This window comes from Vulpes vulpes, chromosome 15 (genome assembly GCF_048418805.1).
Source record: "Vulpes vulpes isolate BD-2025 chromosome 15, VulVul3, whole genome shotgun sequence".
NCBI lineage: Eukaryota > Metazoa > Chordata > Mammalia > Carnivora > Canidae > Vulpes > Vulpes vulpes.
In genome coordinates, this window is record NC_132794.1 from 14,594,500 (window position 1) to 14,614,925 (window position 20,426).

Consider the following 20,426-nt stretch of genomic DNA (forward strand, 5'->3'; position numbering starts at 1 on the left):
TGAAAACACAGTTTTCATCTAGGTTCCTTAGTTTATCTTAAACTATTTTTCTTTGTATCTAGTTATCTTCTCTTTTTGTATCTGATTATCTTCTAAAAATTAAGTAATTTTAAATGGATTAGTATCTAAGTATGTCATCCCCTCTCACAGGGAGCAAAACCCTGCATGTTCCTCTACTGCTTTATTACTAACCACACTGTATCAATTTAAGCTTAAAGTCTGGGAGATGGGGAAAAGACAGTATGCATTCAATTGTACATTTTTATTCTTAAGAGGGCACTATAAACATGTGAATCAAAAGTGATTAACATAGTCATTTTGAGCAAAAAATAACGAGATGCATATATACACAAAATACAGTTTTTCTAAAAAGCACAAAACAAATTAACAGCAGCTGCTGATCACTCATGAGTAACTCAACACCATGAGCCTGCGTACATGAGCAGTGAAGGGAAGCATTTTAACAAGGAAATAAATTTCAGTTTTAAGCTTTACAGAATTTTACAAATACAAAAAAGTAAGTTAAGTGTGCCAAGTATCCTTTAAAAAAATCTCCTTTAGGAAATGCAATCTTTCTAAGATCTCCAACTAATCAAAATGAACTGTAATAAAAATAATAAAAGTAATAAAATTTCCTTAAATGGTATTGAACCAAGTACTATCACTATACCATTAATTGAATCAATATTATTAACTCATTTCCCACCAGACTACGTATTTTAGTCTCTACCATATGAGGCATACTTAAACTAGTAATATATGTGTAGATTCATTTAACCAAAAAAGTAATTACCACGAACGAACTAATTATACTGAGGAACAAGATCCTTGGAAAAATACATTATATGGAGTAGTTAATACAATCCTCCAATGGCCCCACTGTGTTAATGCTATTTTTCATTTCCCAGATGAGGGTATCAAGTCTCAGAGAACGTGTCAGTCAGTGTAGAATAGGTCATGCTGTAGTAACAAACAGACCTCAAGTTCTTAATTGACTACAACCCAACATTGCTTTGTTACTGCTATGTCACCAGTTTGTTGCCAGTCTGACAACTATTCAGAGTAAGTCCTCTCCATTAGATGGCTCTGGGATCTAGGATGCTTTCATCCTGTCCTCTAGAACCTGTGGCATTCAGGGTTACCCTGCCAGGAGAAGAGGATGCTGAAGGGTCGTGTGAGATCTTTTGCTGCTTTCCTTTTCACTGAGAAATGGCACATACCACTTCCACTCGTATTTTGTTAGCTACAAATGCTCACATGATTACACCTAACTGAAAAGGCACAGACTTTAACATGCGTGGGAAGAAGAAAAACGGATATGGATAAGCACTAGTAATCTCTACTACAGGGAAATAAAGTAATTTAACCAAGACTACAAAATCTGTAATTAGGTAAAACTAGGGTTCAAACGCTTGTTTGTTCTAAAGCTGATCTAATTCTAGACTTTGGGTTCTCAAGATCTAGTGATGCAATCTTCACTATCAATTGGCCTTGGATGTAGCAAGAAAAAAAGAGACAACTGATCATACTTAACACAAGTCTTCAGGTTTCAAAATAAATTCTCTAACAATCTTTATATTTATTTTTGCTCTAAGAAGCACTTAGCAATCCCCGGTAAACTACCCATTTCTGAGCTTTGAAACATCACTCCATCATCAAGTCCTTCCCAAACTCCTATAATGAGGTTAAATTTCTTTTCTTCATGCACAAAATACCTTTTTTTTTTTCTGTAACTCATCACACTTCTTTATTAGTTTTGAGTTTCATCATGGCAACAACCAAATTCTGGCTGTATCTCCAGGGCTTGGCACAATGCCTCCCACAAACTAGGCACTTAATATACACTGAGTGAACCAATGAGTGACTGAATGAATGGAGAATCTGACTCCTTTCTGAAGCAGGCCATACCCTGTTTTGACACTTTCCTGACAGCAACGCTCCCACCCCCACACACAGAAATTGGGTGAAAAGTACTCTTCTTACAACTTCCATCCAGTGTTCTCATTTTTCTTATTTCTTTTCACTCAACTAACACTAAGACTACTTCCTTTCAACATAAGAATTCTTCAAATTTCTGAAGATGACCAGCATATGTTCCTAATTCTTCTCAGTTTTGCCAATCCATGCATAAGATGCAATCCTAAATCCAGATCAGCGCTCCTTCTCATCTGTGAATGTGTTCTGTTTTGGCATCTCTCCTCCCAGGGTACCCAGAACTAGCCCCCTACTTTAGAGGTATGAACAGCACTTCCAGCAGTGGGACTATAACCTCCCTTGAGGACAGGTGGTGCACTTTTGCCCATATAGGGTCTTCAGTAAAAAAGTACAGTCTCTGGCACCACATGCAAGAAACTCATGCATTTGGTGAATGAGTGAATGAAACTTAAAGTACATTAGATTTGTTTTGTACTTCCAATTCTAGGCATGTCTATAGACATCTTTTTCAGATAGATTGACTCAGTTTAGGCCAGTCCTCCAAAAATCCATACTTAGTGGAGGGGCGGGGGGGATCTCTATGAATGTTAATGCACAGCTAGCAAACATTTATATAGAACATTCCCCCAGGACGCTCAAAGGAAATTAAGCCAAAAATGATCAAATGCTGATGATGATTTCCCCAGGGAGGTGTCCTTGTCCTTCTACAGAGAAATAGTCTCCAAACCTACATTGCTAAAATAGCCTGTCTTCCAGCGTTCAGACGTGCCAGTCAAAAGAAATCAAGAAAAGGAGTGGCGCTGGAAGCTGCCCTTTCCCAATTCTCCATCTGTAAACGGAAGCAATTTCACAAGAGATTATCTGGGGTCTGAGTAGGAAGGCAGCCGCTCTAATCTTAGAGTCCTGGAGGTTGCTCCTTCTTCTCCTTCTCTTCCTTCTCCTCCTTGCCCGACTTAAAACGGGAGCAAGCTCGGCTCTTCTCCAAAACGCCGGCGTCCGACTAGGCGATCCTGCAGCCAGGGATGGGGAGAGGCGTAGCTGGTGGCCTCCGCGACCCCCTGAGAGGCACGCGGGGCCGTCCCCTAGGAGGTCCCTCTGCCACTCGCGGCCCGCAGCGCAGACTTTGCCTCGGTGGCACCGGCGCCAGATAAGATGCTCTCGGGGTCGAGTCTGCCACACTCCGACTTTCCAGCAGCGCAGCGCAAAGTTGAGGATGCAAAGGGAGAACGTGCGTGCGTGTGCGCGTGTGTGAGTGCCTGGCTCGCCGGTGTTGGGGCGGGCAGCGAATCCAGGGTGGGGCCAGCGCGGGGGGGCGGGGGCCGAGCAGGGATCGAGGGCGGCCAGCGCGTGGCCCCGGTGCCAGTTAGCCTGCAGGCGCCCACCCTGCTCGCTCCGAGCCCCTGCGCCGACTCACCCGGTGGGTGCCCTTTCTCCATCCTCCTCCGCCTTGCTTCCCCCTCGCCGCTCCTCGTCTGGCTGCGCCCTCCACCTGCCCCCCTCCCACCTCCCCACTTCCCACCAGACCGGAGGACGGACCGGGGAGACGGTGCCCGCAGATCGGGGCAGCAACTTTCCTCCGCTGCGCTCCGCGCCGATCCTCCGCGCTCTGCGGCCGGTGGAGGAGGAGGAGGAGGAGGAGGAGGAGGAGGAGGAGGAGGAGCGGGACGGGCGAGCGGCAGCGGCCCGGAGCCCGAGCATCCCGAGCATCCCGAGCATCCCGAGCAGCCCAGCGCCGCCCGCCAGCGCCGCGTTCCCACGACCCGCGTCCGCGGGGGGCGCAGGGCGCGGGCGCCGAGCATCCCGGGGAGGATGAGGCCGGGCGCCGGCCCGAGCGGGCCGCGGCTGGGGCTCGGCAGGAATTAAAGAAGCCGGGAAGATGGGGCGCCGCGCGCTGCCCGCCCGGCCGGGGCTGGGGACCGGGGACGCCGGCCGGGCGCTCGTCTGCCTGCTCTGCTGCGTGCTCCCGCACACCGCCCCGCAGGTGCTCAGGATCGGTGAGTGACCCGCGGCCGGCGGGACGAGGCCCGGGAGGCGGCGCGCGGGCGGGGGGCTCCGAGGAAGGGGAAGCCGCGTCACTGCCGCCCTCCCGGCCAGTGCCGGGCTTCCCCGCGGGGGGCGGTTGGCGGGTTTTTCAATCCGGGCTCCGGGGACGCGGCGCGGGCGTGCGGGGGGCCGGGGGCCGGGTCCCGGGGGGCGTCGGGCGGCCCCGAGGCGCAGCATCCCCCTCCCGCCCAACAACCGGGCGACCCGGGCGCCTGGAGATCGCAGGCATCTCCCCGCACCCGGTAACCCCGAGCCTCCCAAGTTTGCAGCCCTAAGTTGGGTACTTGTACGCGGGGAGACTCCGAAGTCTGGAGGGTTCCCCAGGACGGGGAGGGGGGCAGAGCCTGGGACGGGCTCTGCGGCTGAGAGTTCAGGAGCGGAGAGCGCGGGCCGGCGGCAGCAGGGGCGGGAGGACTCCCAGGAGGACTCCCCGGAGGACCCTGGACTCCCGCTTCAGACGGGATCGAGACACTGGAAGGCTGAAAGTGGGAACCCTGGGGCAGCCTCCTCGGGAGAGCGAAAGGCAAGGACAATAGAAGGGGTGGGACGGTGGGGGCTCTGCTAGTAGGTGGATTCCGACGCCTACATGCACAGCACCCACCGCCTTGGGTTAGTGGAGGCTCTGAGTGATTTCTAGGCTGTTGGGCGTGGGGGCGTTCAAAAGGCTCTTTGCCTTCTTTTTAGTGTCCTCACCAGACCCAATTTCTATCCCCTTAGTCTGTCCTCCTCCTTCCCCAACCAAGTGTGCTTCTTAGGGACACAAAGAGGGAGCCACAGGTGAGGCTCAGACACCCTGTGGGTCTCCCAGCCTCTCCAGTCTCCCCGCTTGAGGTAGCAAGAGTGATGTCCTGAGCTCTAAAGGCTTCCCATTCACACCCTTTCCAGGAACCCACAGAGCGTGCACAGAACAGTGCAGAGCACTCACCAAGTGACGAGCTGAAATTTCTCAATAACTTTACTGATTCTGGCCTGCAATCAGCCAACCTCTTTCCAAAGATCCAGAAACTAGTTCTTGTCACTTAACATGGCTATTACGTAAAGGAAAAAAAAAAAAAAAGTTTCTACTTTGAAATGCATTTTCTTTAGGCATATGCGATCTAATTTTCAAGAAAAGAAAAGATACCTAATACTCTTTTTTTACTGCAGATGTATTTCTCTAGATTATAGATAATAATAATAATGTGCATTTTTGGATAATTTAGACTGCCCATTAAAAGAGTTTCAAAGTATTCCTTTCATGCACACACACACACACAAAATACCACTCATAACTAAAATATCCTTCATCTTAGAAATATTCCAGCCTTAATATCCTTGTCCCCCCCCCCAATGCAATCAACCCTCCACAACCCAAGAACAAGTCCTTTTAAACAATACTAAATTAATGATGAATGTGTGTTACAATTTTCAACACTTACTAACTTAATTGGTGTTTTGCTTATACCTTATCTATTTTAAAACAGACAAATCTAGACATACTAGAACGGGCTATGCCAGCCAATAGTCCTCCTTCCTCTATAATAAACTTAAGGTGGAATTACCCAAACCTAAAGGAGTTCCCAGAAGGAGTGGAAAAGGATGTTTTAAAACATACTTGTTCACAGATCCGAGTATTTATCCAAGCAATTACACTCATACATTTAAAAGTGGTTTTCAAAGTGAAAACAACCCAACATGATTCACTGACCTTAAAATATATGGTGTAAGATAATGAGATTTCCTTTCTCTAAATGTGAGCCGAAATGCATAAAGCAAAATTGCATGGCCTGGTGCTGTTTATGTGCAGTACAAATGTCTTAACTCCTTCTGGCTCCGAGTGACCTGTGGTTGGCATGAGCACTACCCTGTGTGTACCTCAGGACTATGCTTACTTTTAAATGGACATTTCAGCACCATGGAAACCAGCCTTAGCTCAGAGGAAACCTACCTCTCTACGGGGAGTTTCTTATGTCAGCCAAGTCCAACACTGAATACAAAATATCAAAGGAGTCAGAGACTAAGCAAGTGTGTGAAGTGTGTGTATGTGTGTGTGTGCGTGCGTGTGCGTAGGAAAGGAAAGAGAATTGAAAAGCATTCTTTTTCATCTCTCGTCTTTTCTTCTATTTCCCACAAACCATGAGCAATCCAACCAACCAACCAACCACAAAAAGGGACTCTTGATTACTGACTTCCATCTTTTCCAATAACTTAAAATATCCGAAGTACAGCATTAATGTTAAGCACTTTGCCTTGTGTTTATATGAAAAGGCACTTGAATGCGTCAATGAACTCATTAGCAGTCTACTTTTCTTGTGAGTGTCTGCTTCAACTTGAGCTATTGAGGAAAGCCAATGAAAGGTATAAAATTTAAGATAAAATTCATGAATGCTAAATATCAGAGAGGTCATTTACTATGTGCATGTACATGGTTCTCACACTTTTAGTGGATGTCTGTTGAAAAGTTTAACCAACCTCACACCACCTTTTAGAGACATGAAGGGGATCCCACAGGATGGAGGTGCCCAAAACATTACTACTACACTCCAGAGGCTTCCCTGTATCCTTCATGGAAGAGAAATATGGCCAGCTGCTGGGAATTCTCTAGGGGATGGTGGGTCCTCCCTTCTTCTCTGTATACTCCAGTGTACCTTAACGACCAGTTAATTCCCACTACTATTTTCCCCACACTTGAGCTTCAGAGTCATATGGCCAGCCAACCTATAACTAATAGTTACAGCAGGGTCAGGGTGATCTGAATAGACAGCGGCATACCTCCATCCGTTAGTGGAAAAGGAAAGAAAACAAAACAAAAAAACAATGCCATGTGCATATGCAATTTCTGAGACAGATGTATCATATTTCTAATAATGATCATAACAGAAAAATATATTTACATCTCTATATTTTTACATATCACCTCAATATACACAGTCGTAGAGGGGGTACTCTAAAAGCATAGAGTTAAGAGTCAAGTTTTGGGAGCCAGGCTTTCTGCCACAGGATTTGTGTCACAAAGCACAGGTTCAAGTCCCCTTTCCAAGACTTATGAGCTATGTCAGCAAGAGTTATTCAGTCTCACCAAGTCTTCATTCTGCACCTGAAAAATCCAACTAAGATAATTGCAACTTCATAGTGACATTGGTAAGAATACCTAAAATAGAAAATGAAAGTACTTTGAGCAGTATATGGGTACATTAGTTGCATTATAATTGTTTTGCTGTTTTGTTTTTACTTTTTTTTTTTCATTATTGGCATTTTATTCCTGAATAGGGACTCAGTAGTTAATGTGGTGTATCTCTGTTACACATTTAGTATTTCTGAACCCAAATCTCTTCTTCTGTGACTTAGCCACAGTGGTATCCGCCTTTCCTATTTCACAGAGAGGGGATCAAGTAAACAATTTTTGTCATTTGTGAACAAAGTACTAAAAATATAATTCTATTATGCAAGTACATATAGCATATAAAGAGAAATATTGTGGAAATTTATGTGAATGGCATGGAAAGTCAAATGACAATATAGTTGTCCAAATGCTCGTATTTCCTTAAGAGAGACCCAAGTGGATTTTATTTTAATTATCAAGTTGGCCACAACGTCATTTTAATTAAAATGTTTAACCTTCAGGATCCCCAAAGTTCCAAACTCTGCTTCATACATATTTGCTTGTATTTTTGCTTCAGTGTACAAAAACTTACAACTTTGTTTTTTAGTCACAAATTCTCTCATCATTTTAATATCTATTCTTCACTCAACAAATGTTTACTATATGCTTACTCCCTTACCGTGAGCCAGACGTAATTCTAGAGGCAGAGCACACAACAGTGAATAAAACAAACACACCAGCCCCCTTGAAGCTTATATTCTGGTGGTGTATGCTATATGTAATCATTGAAGTTACTCATCAGGACTTCACTGCAGACACTTTATTATTTTTTTCATTCCAAATGTTACTCTTGGGGAGTTTTCAGTTCATCTTATGCCACCGATTTATTGCATCAATGGCCATAGTCAATATGGAATAAGTTCAAGCCCCCAAATGCACAAAAGACAGAGTGGGTTCATCTTGCCAAACCTGGAGCAGGAACTCCTACCTTTGTTTAGAGAGATTTAATGGCCTCAGGTAGATTTCACCCAGACAGAGCACGTGGGTCCTAACAAGAATTTCTACTGGTCCTTGACAAATCTGAGAAAGAAACTGTCTTATAGCATGATGAAAAGAGAGTGCCTGGCTAATGTGAACATATCACTGCAAATGAGCAGCTCTTTTACCATATTATTTTATCTGCATAATTTATCTTTTTCTTTAATATTAATTTTACAAGCCCAACGTCTATACTATGTAAACGTGAACTGTGGCTATGTTTCCTATATGGTTTCAAATCTCCAGTTTTCTTTTCTTTTTTTATTTTTATTTTTATTTTTATTTTTAAAGATTTTATTTATTTATTCATGATAGAGAGAGAGAGAGAGAGAGGCAGAGACACAGGCAGAGGGAGAAGCAGGCTCCATGCACCGGGAGCCTGACGTGGGATTCGATCCCGGGTCTCCAGGATCGCGCCCTGGGCCAAAGGCAGGCGCCAAACCGCTGCGCCACCCAGGGATCCCCCAAATCTCCAGTTTTCGATGAAAACACCGTACCTTGTTAGCTTTGCCTAAGTTCAAGTGCAAGTTAGTAGAAATGCCAGAACTTGAAGCTAGTTATTCTGCTCTCAAGTTTCAAGCTCCTTGCATTAAAGTGCGCTGTATTGTATATGGACTTATCTATGCAGTTACATAACCGTTTAAGCTGAAATCAAATATAAGAGAGATGAGCTGTTTCTTTTAGTGATTCAGGGATAATCACACAAATCAAAGTTAAAACAATATATATTTGAGAATATTTTAGGCAATTAGCAAAGAGGAAAGTTGGTATTTTTCTTGGATTCTCCATGGTTTCTCTTTAAGAGGGGATTGTGGAAGGCAATCCAGTTGGAGAGAAAGCCTTGCTACCAAATGCCTACCAAACACTATTTTTAATTAGATTTTAGTTAGACTTAATTACACTTCATTGGAATGGTTTTGAGGGAGCACTGATGGAGAGAGTCTGGTGATAGTGATTTCCCATAGTCTCTCAATCCTTTTTTGTTGTTCCACTGATAACTAACCATATAAGCGAGAAAATATCATCTATGTCCTAAAATTTTCCAGAAGTAATGTCTCCTGGAAGAAAGAGTGATGGAGAACTCCAGGTAGAAGGGGATTTTCTTTTCTAACTCTTTTCCTAATTGGCTAACCTTGAAAAGATTACTATGTGAGTTTTGGGGGGTGTTTTGTTAGCTAGAGAAGAAGAAACAAGCACAGACTCACAAGTTTATTGCAAAAATGAAATTTGTAAAATTTCATTTGTAAAATGAATGTCACGTGGTAAAGTTGACCAAGGTACCTCCCTCTCTTTCTCCCTGCTAATGAATAGAGTAGGAGTTTTGTGCTCTGTAATAATTTATTTGCGTGGCCAAGTAAGCGTGGAGAACTGAACTACTGTCCCTTAGAGATTCATGAGGCGAGTTTGTATATTAAAGGCTCGTTGTGATGCTGCACAAAGAAATCTGTTTCTTTTTTAAAATCCAGTATCTCCTACCTTTCTGTTATCAGAAGACTCTTCTTTGAATCACAACTATTAGTGTCTCACTGAACTCTTGCTCCTCAGAACATATCTGAAGAAACACTGCCAATAAAACCACTGAAATTTTCAGCCCACACATCAGAACTCACATGACCACACATGAACTCACATGACCACACATCCTACTGCTTCTTCAGTCTACAAATTTCTGTGCACTCTACTTCAGGATTTTTTTTTATAAAGCTTTAAGAGTACAGTTGATCTTTGGACGATATAGAGGGTAGAGGCACCGACCCCTGTGCAGTTGATAATTCTCATGTAACCTTTGACCCCCCCCCAAATTTAACTAACTAGTTGCCTGCTGTCCATGGAAGCCTTATCAAGAACATAAATAGTTGATAAGCTTAGATTTTGTAGTTATATATATTATATACTCTATCCTTACAATAAAGTAAGCTAAGTAAAAGAAAATGTTAGTAAGAAAATCGTAAAGAAGAAAAAGTACATACGGTATGGTACTGTACTTATCAGAAAAAAATCTGCATTTAACTGGACTCGTTCAGTTTAAACTCATGTTGTTCAAGGGTCAACTGTACATTTTAAATGTTTAGACACTTGTTGTTCTCTGTTATATTGAAAACATTTTTAAAACCACATTATCTATCCTGAAAGGTGTATCATTTTTATTACTGTGAAATGTGATATGGGGCCATTTTACTAATTTTTTTCACTGGACTTGCTTCTTAGCATGATTTTAAATGGAACAATTCATATTAGATTTGTAATGTATTTTGCAAGAATATAATCTGTAGTAAGTTAAAAGTGTCTCTATATTTGGAGTTCAACCTACTTATTTCTTTTTAAATGAATATTTCATTTTTTCAATGATAAACTTTCATGGAGAAATGAAAACATTTAAAATAAAAAGAAGTGTATACCAGCCACATAGACTTCATGAGTTTGTCTTGATTTACTGCTAAGATCAAGTTGTCACATCAAATTGGAAAAACCTATAATCTTATTGCATCAACATTGTAATATTAGGAATAATAAGTCAAATGGAAAAATGGTCTATCCTGGAGGAGAAAACAAGCAAACAAAAAACAATAGAGAGGTAAAAATATTTGATTTTGTATTTATGTTTTATTTATGAACTATTGAAAAATAAAAATATTTAGGTAACTTCCCCAAGACACTTAAACAGTCCTTTTTGGTCCTATTAAAAATGTAAGATTTTTTAAACATGTAATTTTGAATAATGCTATGTTAACATATTTATTAAATACAAGGTAAGATTAGTTACAAAGTGGAATTAAGAAGAAAGGACATTGACTAATTGAAGAGTAAACTCCTACTGACCACAAATCAATCTCACAGAAGCACCCTACAATAGTGAAAACACTTTCCTTTAGCTCTCTAAATCCTTCAATATATTCATTGGTGCATTAGCTGGCTAAATACATTTGAAAGATTATCCTATTTTACATCTTCTGATGAATTACTAGTCTATTGCTATGCTCACTTAAGAAAACAAAACACAAAATACAATAACATACCAAAATCTATTAGTACTCTTCAAAATTTCCGCTGAATAATTTTCCAAAAGGAGCTCAACGATGCAGATTTTTATACTGGAACTGTCTATGTCTGTTTTTGTTTAATAGAAATCTAATGATTAATTATTATTATCATCTGTTACCAATTGGGAGACTTGCAATTCATTACCGCTTAACTATTTTCCTTTAAAGTGCACAAAGGAATGTAATAAATGCATTACTTAATGCACTGAACAAGTCCAAGAGTATAGACTTTTTTATGGCTTATTTGAGTGATTGAAACAAGCCATAAATGTGTTAGTGTACACATACACGTATGTCCCATCTGACAGGGCCTAGGAACAATGACATCTCAGTAGCAATGATAACATCTGATGCCCAGGCACAGCTGGAGAAATGGACAATTCGGAGACTTTAGGAAAAATATACAAGATGATCCTGAGCATCTTGTCCTGCCAAAAAAAGTAAAGGAATATTCAAAACAATCCCATTGACGAGAATACATTAAAGAGACAGACACCAAATTACCAAGCTCCTAATGGTGAAAACCGTAATAATTCAAGCAGTAAAATGTTTAAAAGTAGAACTGGATTATAACCCAAAGTATAAATAAATACCCATGAATCCATACTGTTGTAGATAAATGATTAAATAAATAAATAAATAAGCAAGAAGAAACAAATCTCCCAAGCAGAAGAACTGGGTGACCAAGGTCAGCATCACCAGTGATAAATCATGTTGACAGCATCTACCTTTGATGTGATGAGATGCAAATGGCACTTTATCTACCTGGTTTTATTCTTCTAAATCCAAATCCCCATTCTAATCATGAGTAAAACATCAGACAAATACCAATAGAGGAGCATTCTACAAAATACCTGGACAATGCTTGTCAACTGCCAAGGTCAAAAATAACAAAGAAAGTCTAAGAAACTGTCACAGCCAAAAGAAGCCTATGGAGACCTGACAAATAGCTGTAACATGGTGTTCTGAGTGGGATCCTAAAGCGGGGAAAAAAGACATTAGGTAAAACCTTAAAAAGGACATTTGACTAAAGATGGATATTACTTATAATGATATATCAATATTGCTTCATTAATTTTAACAAATGCACCATACTCATATAAAGATGCTAACAGAGGAAACCGGAAGTATATGAGAACTCACTGTACAACCCTCAAAAGTTTTATGCAAATCTAAAACTTTTCTGAAAAATGAATAAAGTCTATTACAAACAAACACTCAACTCATAACAAGATTTCTTCTGCTGTTAATGTTCCTAACTAATCTGCAGTACATAAAGGTCTTATATCAAGGCAAATAGAAAAACTACTGTCAATTCCATATAATAGCTACATAAAGAGTTTTCTAGAGGATCATTAAGATAAAATAAAACAGCATATAATGTTGGAAAAAATTGTGAAAGAAATAAACTAGGGGATCCATGGGTGGCTTAGCGGTTTAGCGCCTGCCTTCAGCCCAGGGCGTGATCCTGGAGTCCCGGGATCGAGTCCCACATCGGGCTCCCTGCATGGAGCCTGCTTCTCCCTCTGCCTGTGTCTGCCTCTCTCTCTCTCTCTCTCTCTCTGTGTCTCTCATGAATAAATAAATAAAATCTTAAAAATAAATAAATATACTACATAGAAAGATTGTTATTGATAAAATATGATGGCTGTAAATCTTTAGAATTCTTTAATGAGTTTGTAGAAAATCAAACATTAGCTGTTTCTATCCATTAGCATCTACGTTTTCAGCTATTATATGCCTTTTGTACTTAATTAAATGTAATTTAATTTTGAATATTGATTCATGCATTGTAACATACTCTGTTAGAGGCATTAAGTGCTAATGTCTTTGAATTAATACTCATAGCAAACTATTTGTGTGGATTCCTTTTCTTAGCAAAATTACCTAAATATGCCCTTAAAAAATCAATACTTAATTCCCAGAGCCAATAAAATACTTCATAATTCAAACTGGAGCAGGGATGGTGAAAATCAAGTGTTTTTATTTTTTTTCTTTTTTGTTGTGATGATTCAGTGGCAACATTTAAGGGGTTTCTTTTCTTTCTTTCTTTCTTTCTTTCTTTCTTTCTTTCTTTCTTTCTTTCTTTTTTTTTTTTTTTTTTTTTGAATTCTTAAACTTCTAAAATGTTGGATTACATACTTTGGCAATCCATAAACAGGAGTTGCATTCTGGTGACCTGCCTATGTTTACACTGCACAAGATGTTATTGTACTTCATCTCCTAAAAATGAATTAGTCAGATAGAGCCATCTTTCAAGTCTAAAGGCAATATTTGCCTTTTGAATTCTGGGTAGTGTGCATTTCTTTTGTTCTCAGTATATATTTGAACCCTAAGGCTGTTTCTATACTTGTTCACTGAATCGGCAAGAGCCGTTATTAGCAATTGTGAATCATTTAAATGTTCGACAGGAGGGAATGGTTGAGAAAAGAATAGAATCAACTCAATAAAGAAAGATCTATTAAATATAATTTTATGATGAAATTCATGTGTTCAAACTGGAAAATACTTAGGAAATCTTATAGACCATAGTTCATGATTTTCTGTACTTTGGATTGAGAAGGTATATAATTCATCCTTGCTTATAGATCAGAACTACAAGAGAATGAATGTAGAAAAGGGAAGCCCATTTGTTATGGTGATTTTTTTTCTTTTGCTTTGATTCCTATTAATGTTCTTTGCACAATTTAAAAATGATTGGTGAAAGTTACCATTCTGTAGTTTCTAGATTAATTTAGCAGTCATTTATTTGCATGCAGTTTGGCACAGTGAGAAGTGCACTGAAATGAGAATAGTTTTAGCTCCAGCAATTCTTAGCATGGCCATGTCACATAACCTTTTAGTAAATCTGTTGCCTTGTCTGTCAGAGGGGAGTTGGTGGTGAATGGGTGCGTGGGTGCACCAGCCAACCCCTTCCAAATCGGCATTCCCTCTACAGCATTGGCTCTGCTTATTGTCATTGATTTGAACTGAGATGCTGCATGAAGATGTGCAATCCCATGATGCTTGGCATTTATAGCCACAGCATCACGGGTGTGCAAATGGAACTTTGTTCATTTCCCTGGAATTAAACTTAACTATGCCCACAAGCCCCTTTTTCCAATGGGACTACATCAAAGTCCTCACTTGCAATTTAAAATGTAAATTTTTAGGAATCTCTTTTCTTCCTTCCCCCTACAGTGATCAAAGAATCCTCCCTTAAAGGGAGAGGCATTTGCTATCACTCCTCCAGGACATCCACGTTGGTGTAGCTTGTCCTGGCTGATCCTGGGTGTTGGCTTCAAACCCCATGGCATGCGCTGCTTACACCTCTGACTGGGGAAGCCCACTTTGGCTCTCTCTGGGGCCACCAACCCTTTGAGACTGGTCTCTCAAGTGGGTTATTTACCCAGATGTCATCAAAGAGGAATCTCCCACAACAGCAAGTTACATGCCAGCCTGGTGGTCACCTCAGACACTTTCTGTTCAAGTGCACAAAGCTTCCAACTGAGCTCTCTTTCATGCACCTGAGGGAATAGTGTGTACTGTGGCCCTGTCCCTTCCCAGAATACACGATGGTGCATGCATAGGTCCTCCCCAGATCTGAGGAGCTCTACTGGCCTCCCACCCCCAAACTACAAGAAGGGGAAACAGGGAGCTGGGTTAGTTAAGTGTCCCACATTTCCCGGAACTCTGCTTCAGCCTGTAAACACGATGCTGGTATTTTAAATGAAGCTTTTAAAATTAAGACAGCAACAGCAGAAGCAACAATAAAGACAAACATTTGAAATTTTTTTTTTCTGGCTTTTGCAATGGAAAGCGTAGGTTTTTAAGACTCATCTCTCTCTCTTTATATATATGCACATGTATATGTAATTATTATGTACTATATAATTATACAATTAGTATATATGTAGTGCATATACAAGTTATTAAATATATTATTTTATGCATTATAATATATAACACTATATAATAGATAATACTATTTAATATAGACATATTCATATATAAACATATATATTAAAACTCCAATTTGTTTTTGTTTTATTTATTCTATGTGGGGGAACAGTCACATATAGAACTATTATTTCATTTCAAAGAACTAGGGAAAGGCAATGGGGATAAATGTCCTGTCAGTGACTGATGGTGTGAGAGGTAGGGGGAAGGGTGGAGAGGAATGACACAGGGACTGCATAGACCCTGACAACGTGTTGTGTCTCCAAAATGTTCTCAGGCTACAGGCTCTTTGGAAATGTCTGCTCTGTGGCCAATGAAAATATCTCTGTTGGTCAGATTGAACAGCAGGGTACACACACTATCATCTAGGGCCCAATTAATATGAAAGGGTTGATCATATTTTAGCTCTACATCTGTAGAGCATTTGTCAGAAAATAGTATTAAGCTATAAAATAAATATCTTAAGGGGAAATCATAATTTAACAGAAAACACAAAAAAATGTGTTATAAATTACTGTTCATTATTAGTTTAATATATGCGGTATATACTCTTTTAGGAATTATATAGCTAAATGATAAAGAGGGAGAAATGAGACCAAAAGCCCCTTTGAACAAGCTTATGGAATGCATATCAGTACAAAAAATAGAGACATTCTTTTCATGTATCATATATATAAATTAAAAACTCATATCAATAAACACATACATATTTTTTAAATGGTGCTTAAGACCAGGTAGGGCATTCAAAGACCTTAACACCTGACTTTCTCATTGATAGATGAGAATACTGAGGCCCCAGAAACTAAACTGAGAGACTCAGTAGCTGAGCCACAATTCTTTTTTTTTTTTTTTAAGACTTATTTACTTTAAAGAAAGAATGAGTGGTGGGAGAGGCAAACAGAGAAGGAGGGGAGAGAATCTCAAGCAGATTCCCTATTGAGCATGGAGCCCAACATGGGGCTCCATCCCACCGCCCTGAGATCATGACCTGAGCCTAAATCAAGAGTCTGAAGCTTAACCTCCTGAGCCACCCAGGTGCCTCTGAGCCACAATTCTTAACTTACATCTCAATGTTATTTTCTTACAACTTGTTTTTTCCTTATACAACTCATTTGAGGATTCTTAAAAATCCATATTTGAATGGATGAGAAGTTGTGATCAACTAATAAAATCCACAAATGTTTCAGAATACAAGGATCACAGAACTAATCAATGTGGTTATGTTCAGTCTGGATGCCCTTTGTAGAGAAGGTTTGAGGTATGTCTTAAAAGAAAGAAAGGAGCAGACAAGATAGATGGAGACAAAGTAGAGTCTAGGTGGTGATTGATCATTATTGAAAGATTAAAATCCAGGGAGAGTCTGACATCTGAGGAAAGTATCCATAGGGAAAGTCTCACAAAAAATATGTTAAACTGCACATATCTTGAGATTGTTTTTGAACTTTTGGTTATGTAGACATTTCTGGTCAACTTGTTTCCCAGTTACTGGAGTGTACAGAAATGTCTTCATCTACACGAACTCTTAGAAAATTAATTAAAATAGCAATTACAAATGAGTGGGCTATAGCCTAGCAATTTAGAATGATTAGTGTATACTAACATTATGTTTTTTATTACCTTAATTTAATTCCAGTGAGTGTTAGCCTTCAGTTAAGCTAAATGCATTTGCATACAAGGAAAGAACACTCAGGACTAACATTTGTTACTCACTTTTTGTGAATGTCATAAAAAATCAGAAAGGCGGTCCACAGTATGGGACTTCTGAGATTCATCCTCCCTCCCACCTCTATTTCAGATAGAGCAATGTGAAGGAGAATGAATGATTAGTGTGATGCTTATAAAAAAAACAATTCAGTAAACAATTCCTGGAGAGCATGCCAAATTAAGTTGACTGCTCTATTCCTAAAGTTTACACTGCCTTTTGTTTCATATGAAGTAATCTTTCAAACTGACTGCTGAGTTTTGAGGATCATATTTGACCTTCCCTTCTCCCTTCAGAGGATGAAGTTTTAATTTGTGTTTTCACAGACTCTTCATCATTTGGTTATTCATTTTTTTTTATTTATGACTTGTCTTATTTTAAAAATGTTTCAAATTTTTATGGAAATGCATATATTATAACCTGACACAAATGCAATGATGAAAATGAAGGTAAAGGTAGAAAGGCAGGGGTGCTGTCCTAGAAAAGAGGCCAAAAGTGGGCCAGAACATTTTATCAGAACATTCAGGCAGCTGGAGTAAGAGGAGAAACAAGACAAATCACAAAGTTCAGAGAGTCTGGTTGCCTACATAAATTACAGGTGTTTTAGATGAAAAAAAAAAAAAACATGAAAGAAATTCATCATATAATCTTAGTGGAGACAGATAATATGATATTGTAGACAGCATCCTGATGATGAAATAAATAATGTGGCACATACAATTGTTTCTGAAAGTGCTCAATATAACTCTACAAGATGCCAAATAATAATTAAAGCAGGGATCCCTGTGTGGCGCAGCGGTTTGGCGCCTGCCTTTGGCCCAGGGCACGATCCTGGAGACCCGGGATCGAATCCCACATCGGGCTCCCGGTGCATGGAGCCTGCTTCTCCCTCTGCCTGTGTCTCTGCCTCTCTCTCTCTCTGTGACTATCATAAATAAATAAAAATAAATAAAAATTAAAAAAATAATAATAATAATTAAAGCAATTCTGCAGAACAGGCCAGTATGGAACTCTCAAGTCATGTGGTTTGATCCCAAATCAATAATTTCTAGGGGAATGGATGTATTGCGTATCATTTCATAATTGTTCATCACTATTGCTCCTTGAATCTGAGCCTTCCTGGAAAGTTAAAATGGGTAGAGGATTATAGTAAAGTGTGCATTTCCAGTTAAAGGCAGATTAAAAACATCAGAAGACAAGGACGAGGTCTTTCTATGAAATCAGGAAACCCAAACAAGATATGTCCTTGAATGAAATGCCACCCCACTTCTGCGTGGATAAAACACTGAGAAGCTTGGCCAAAGCTTTGCTCAGAAAACTCTCTGAGGTCATCACATCAAATGCATGAATGGATAATACACATTTGTCTGCACTGGAGAACAAATCTATGAATATCAAATATTGACCACAGCCAATGAAAGGGAAAAATAGGAATAAAGAAGAAAAATAAAGAGCTCTTTAAGATATCAAATTTAAATGATGTATCTTTCAAGTAAATGCTAAGATAAATTGGGAAGAGTACATATGTTGACCTCCTCCTATAGAATTATCTATAAGCCAATAATATGTTCAGTGTAGTCTGCTCACCATGATAATTTGGATTTCAGAGCTGTTGGTCTGAAATCCTTTTTCTTACAGCAAACATAGAATAAAACCTATTGTTTTATGGTCAGGGCTTCATGACTATATTTATACCAACTGCTCAGAAAATAATTTGATGTTTGTTGTACCATCTTATTTTCTTAGATTTTGTATTTTACATTTGCTTAACTGTGCTACCTTTCGCTTTTGCTTTTTAAAAAAATATTTATTTATTTAGAGAGATTGAGAGAGAGAGAAAGCACGTATGCATGAGTGCTCAAAGAGGGGGTAGAGGGAGAGTGAGAGAAAGAATCTCGAGCAGATTCCCCACTGAGCACAGAGCCTGACCTGGGGCTAGATCTCACCACCCTGAGATGGTGGCCCGAGAGAAACCAAGAGCCCTGATGCCCAATGGACTGAGCCACCCAGGCAACCCTATTGTTTTTGTTTTTATTAGAATCTCCTTTGCATATTAGTCAGTGATGAAGCTTACCTCTTTCCCCTCCAAAGCTTTCAAAAACTCCACCCTCATCCCAACCATCTTTTTCTAGAAAAGCCACTTGAATTTAACAGTACCATTGATTATGTAAAAAGTGATGGGAAGCAATTTTAAATTTGTTTTTCACTGTGTTCCCTGAAAGCCAAATGTCTTTAGATTCGATATTTTGGAATACTACAAGGATTTTCAGATTTTATTTTTATTTTTATTTATTTTATTTTATTTTATTTTTTTGGATTTTCAGATTTTAAAACAAACAAACAAAACCCAAAACATTGTTATAGTTTCAGGTTTTGATCTTTCTCTGGATCCTGAAGAATAATTTTAAGTTTTGTAGACTTTCTTGCTTTTTTTTTTTTAGGCTAAAGGAAACATTCATTAAGCTTCATGATATATTTCATTTCCAAACCCACACTTCTATACTTTGAGCTGAAAAATAACTTGATAAAGATTCCTATCACATCTGTAACATGACAAGGTGAGCTAAAAATTGACTTAATGATAGCTTACTTCTATTTCACATATTTATCACTGCAAAAAAAATTTTACAATCATTATCTAGTTTCCTCTCTATCAAACATTAATGTGAATGTAGTGCATAAAAAATTAGGCAGAAATAGGACTTACCCATTACAGCTACCTGAGAAGGGTTTGAAATTGTCATTTCTATTGAAAAGTAATAAGCAAGATAGAGAAAACAAAACAAAACAAACAAAAAAACTTCCTCAGGATCTTTGAAAGAGGAAAATGTCGCATTGCAAATCAATTCATGACCAACCAAATAAGCATTCTGTTTTATAAATCTATAGACAGCATAAGTTATAGTTAGAAAGAATTGTTGTAAAATTCCTCGTGGAAATACCCATTTACATCCACACATAAGCGCACCTAAATGGCACAGAATCATATAAATCAGGAGGTGAGAAGTGCATTTAGGGAGTCAAAAAGTGATCACCTTCTGGCTAGTGTATTTGGAAAAAAAAAACATTTTATATGAGCAATCTGGTCTTAAATATCAAACACTGATATTTAATGTTCTTTTCATATTAAAAAAAATCCACAATCCTCTCTACATATTATCGCCAAAAGCTGTGCAAGAAAGTGATTTGTTTAGGGAAATGCAGGACCCAGTAATGAAAATTAAATAAAGAAGGAGTGGGGAAAAAGCAGCACAGGTTATGGGTTTGCATCTTGTTTTTAAACAGAGATCTGTTTCCAATAATTTTTTTAAAGGATCATTTAAGTAATATAATTTTTAACATGTAAGCATGAAGAAAATTGGTTAAAAAGGAAAGAAAACGAAAATGAGTGTATTTGGTTTGCTCCTAATACCTATTGTAGATTCTTTCTCTAGCATTACTTTTCCTGAGATTCATAATATCCATTCAACATTGTTAAAGATATAGTTTATTATTTCCACAATGTTTTTGAAGAAATAAACAAATATGTAGAAGCCTTATTTCAAAATTAAAACATACCAGTGGTTTTATCGACCCACCTTAAAATTCAAATATTATTTCTTGGACACAGATCACGTGATTCCATGTTGATGTTCCAAATCATTGC

At 39.2% G+C, this 20,426-nt stretch overlaps 1 protein-coding gene across 12 annotated transcripts in view; it reads left to right on the plus strand.

The window, feature by feature from the left end:
- Nucleotides 1-251: 251 nt before the first annotated feature.
- The window catches only part of GRIK1 (glutamate ionotropic receptor kainate type subunit 1), a 365,694-nt gene continuing 345,519 nt past the window's right edge, over nt 252-20,426 (plus strand). For 6 of the 12 annotated variants that reach the window (XM_025985410.2, XM_025985412.2, XM_025985411.2 and 3 more), the window contains exon 1: nt 3,474-3,929. In XM_025985410.2, coding sequence (XP_025841195.1) covers nt 3,812-3,929 — 118 coding nt within the window. In that variant the 5' untranslated portion in view covers nt 3,474-3,811. Of the gene's footprint in view, nt 3,184-3,473; nt 3,930-20,426 lie in introns of those variants that run through there. The other 6 variants (XM_072740870.1, XM_072740871.1, XM_072740874.1 and 3 more) reach the window with 5 other exon arrangements.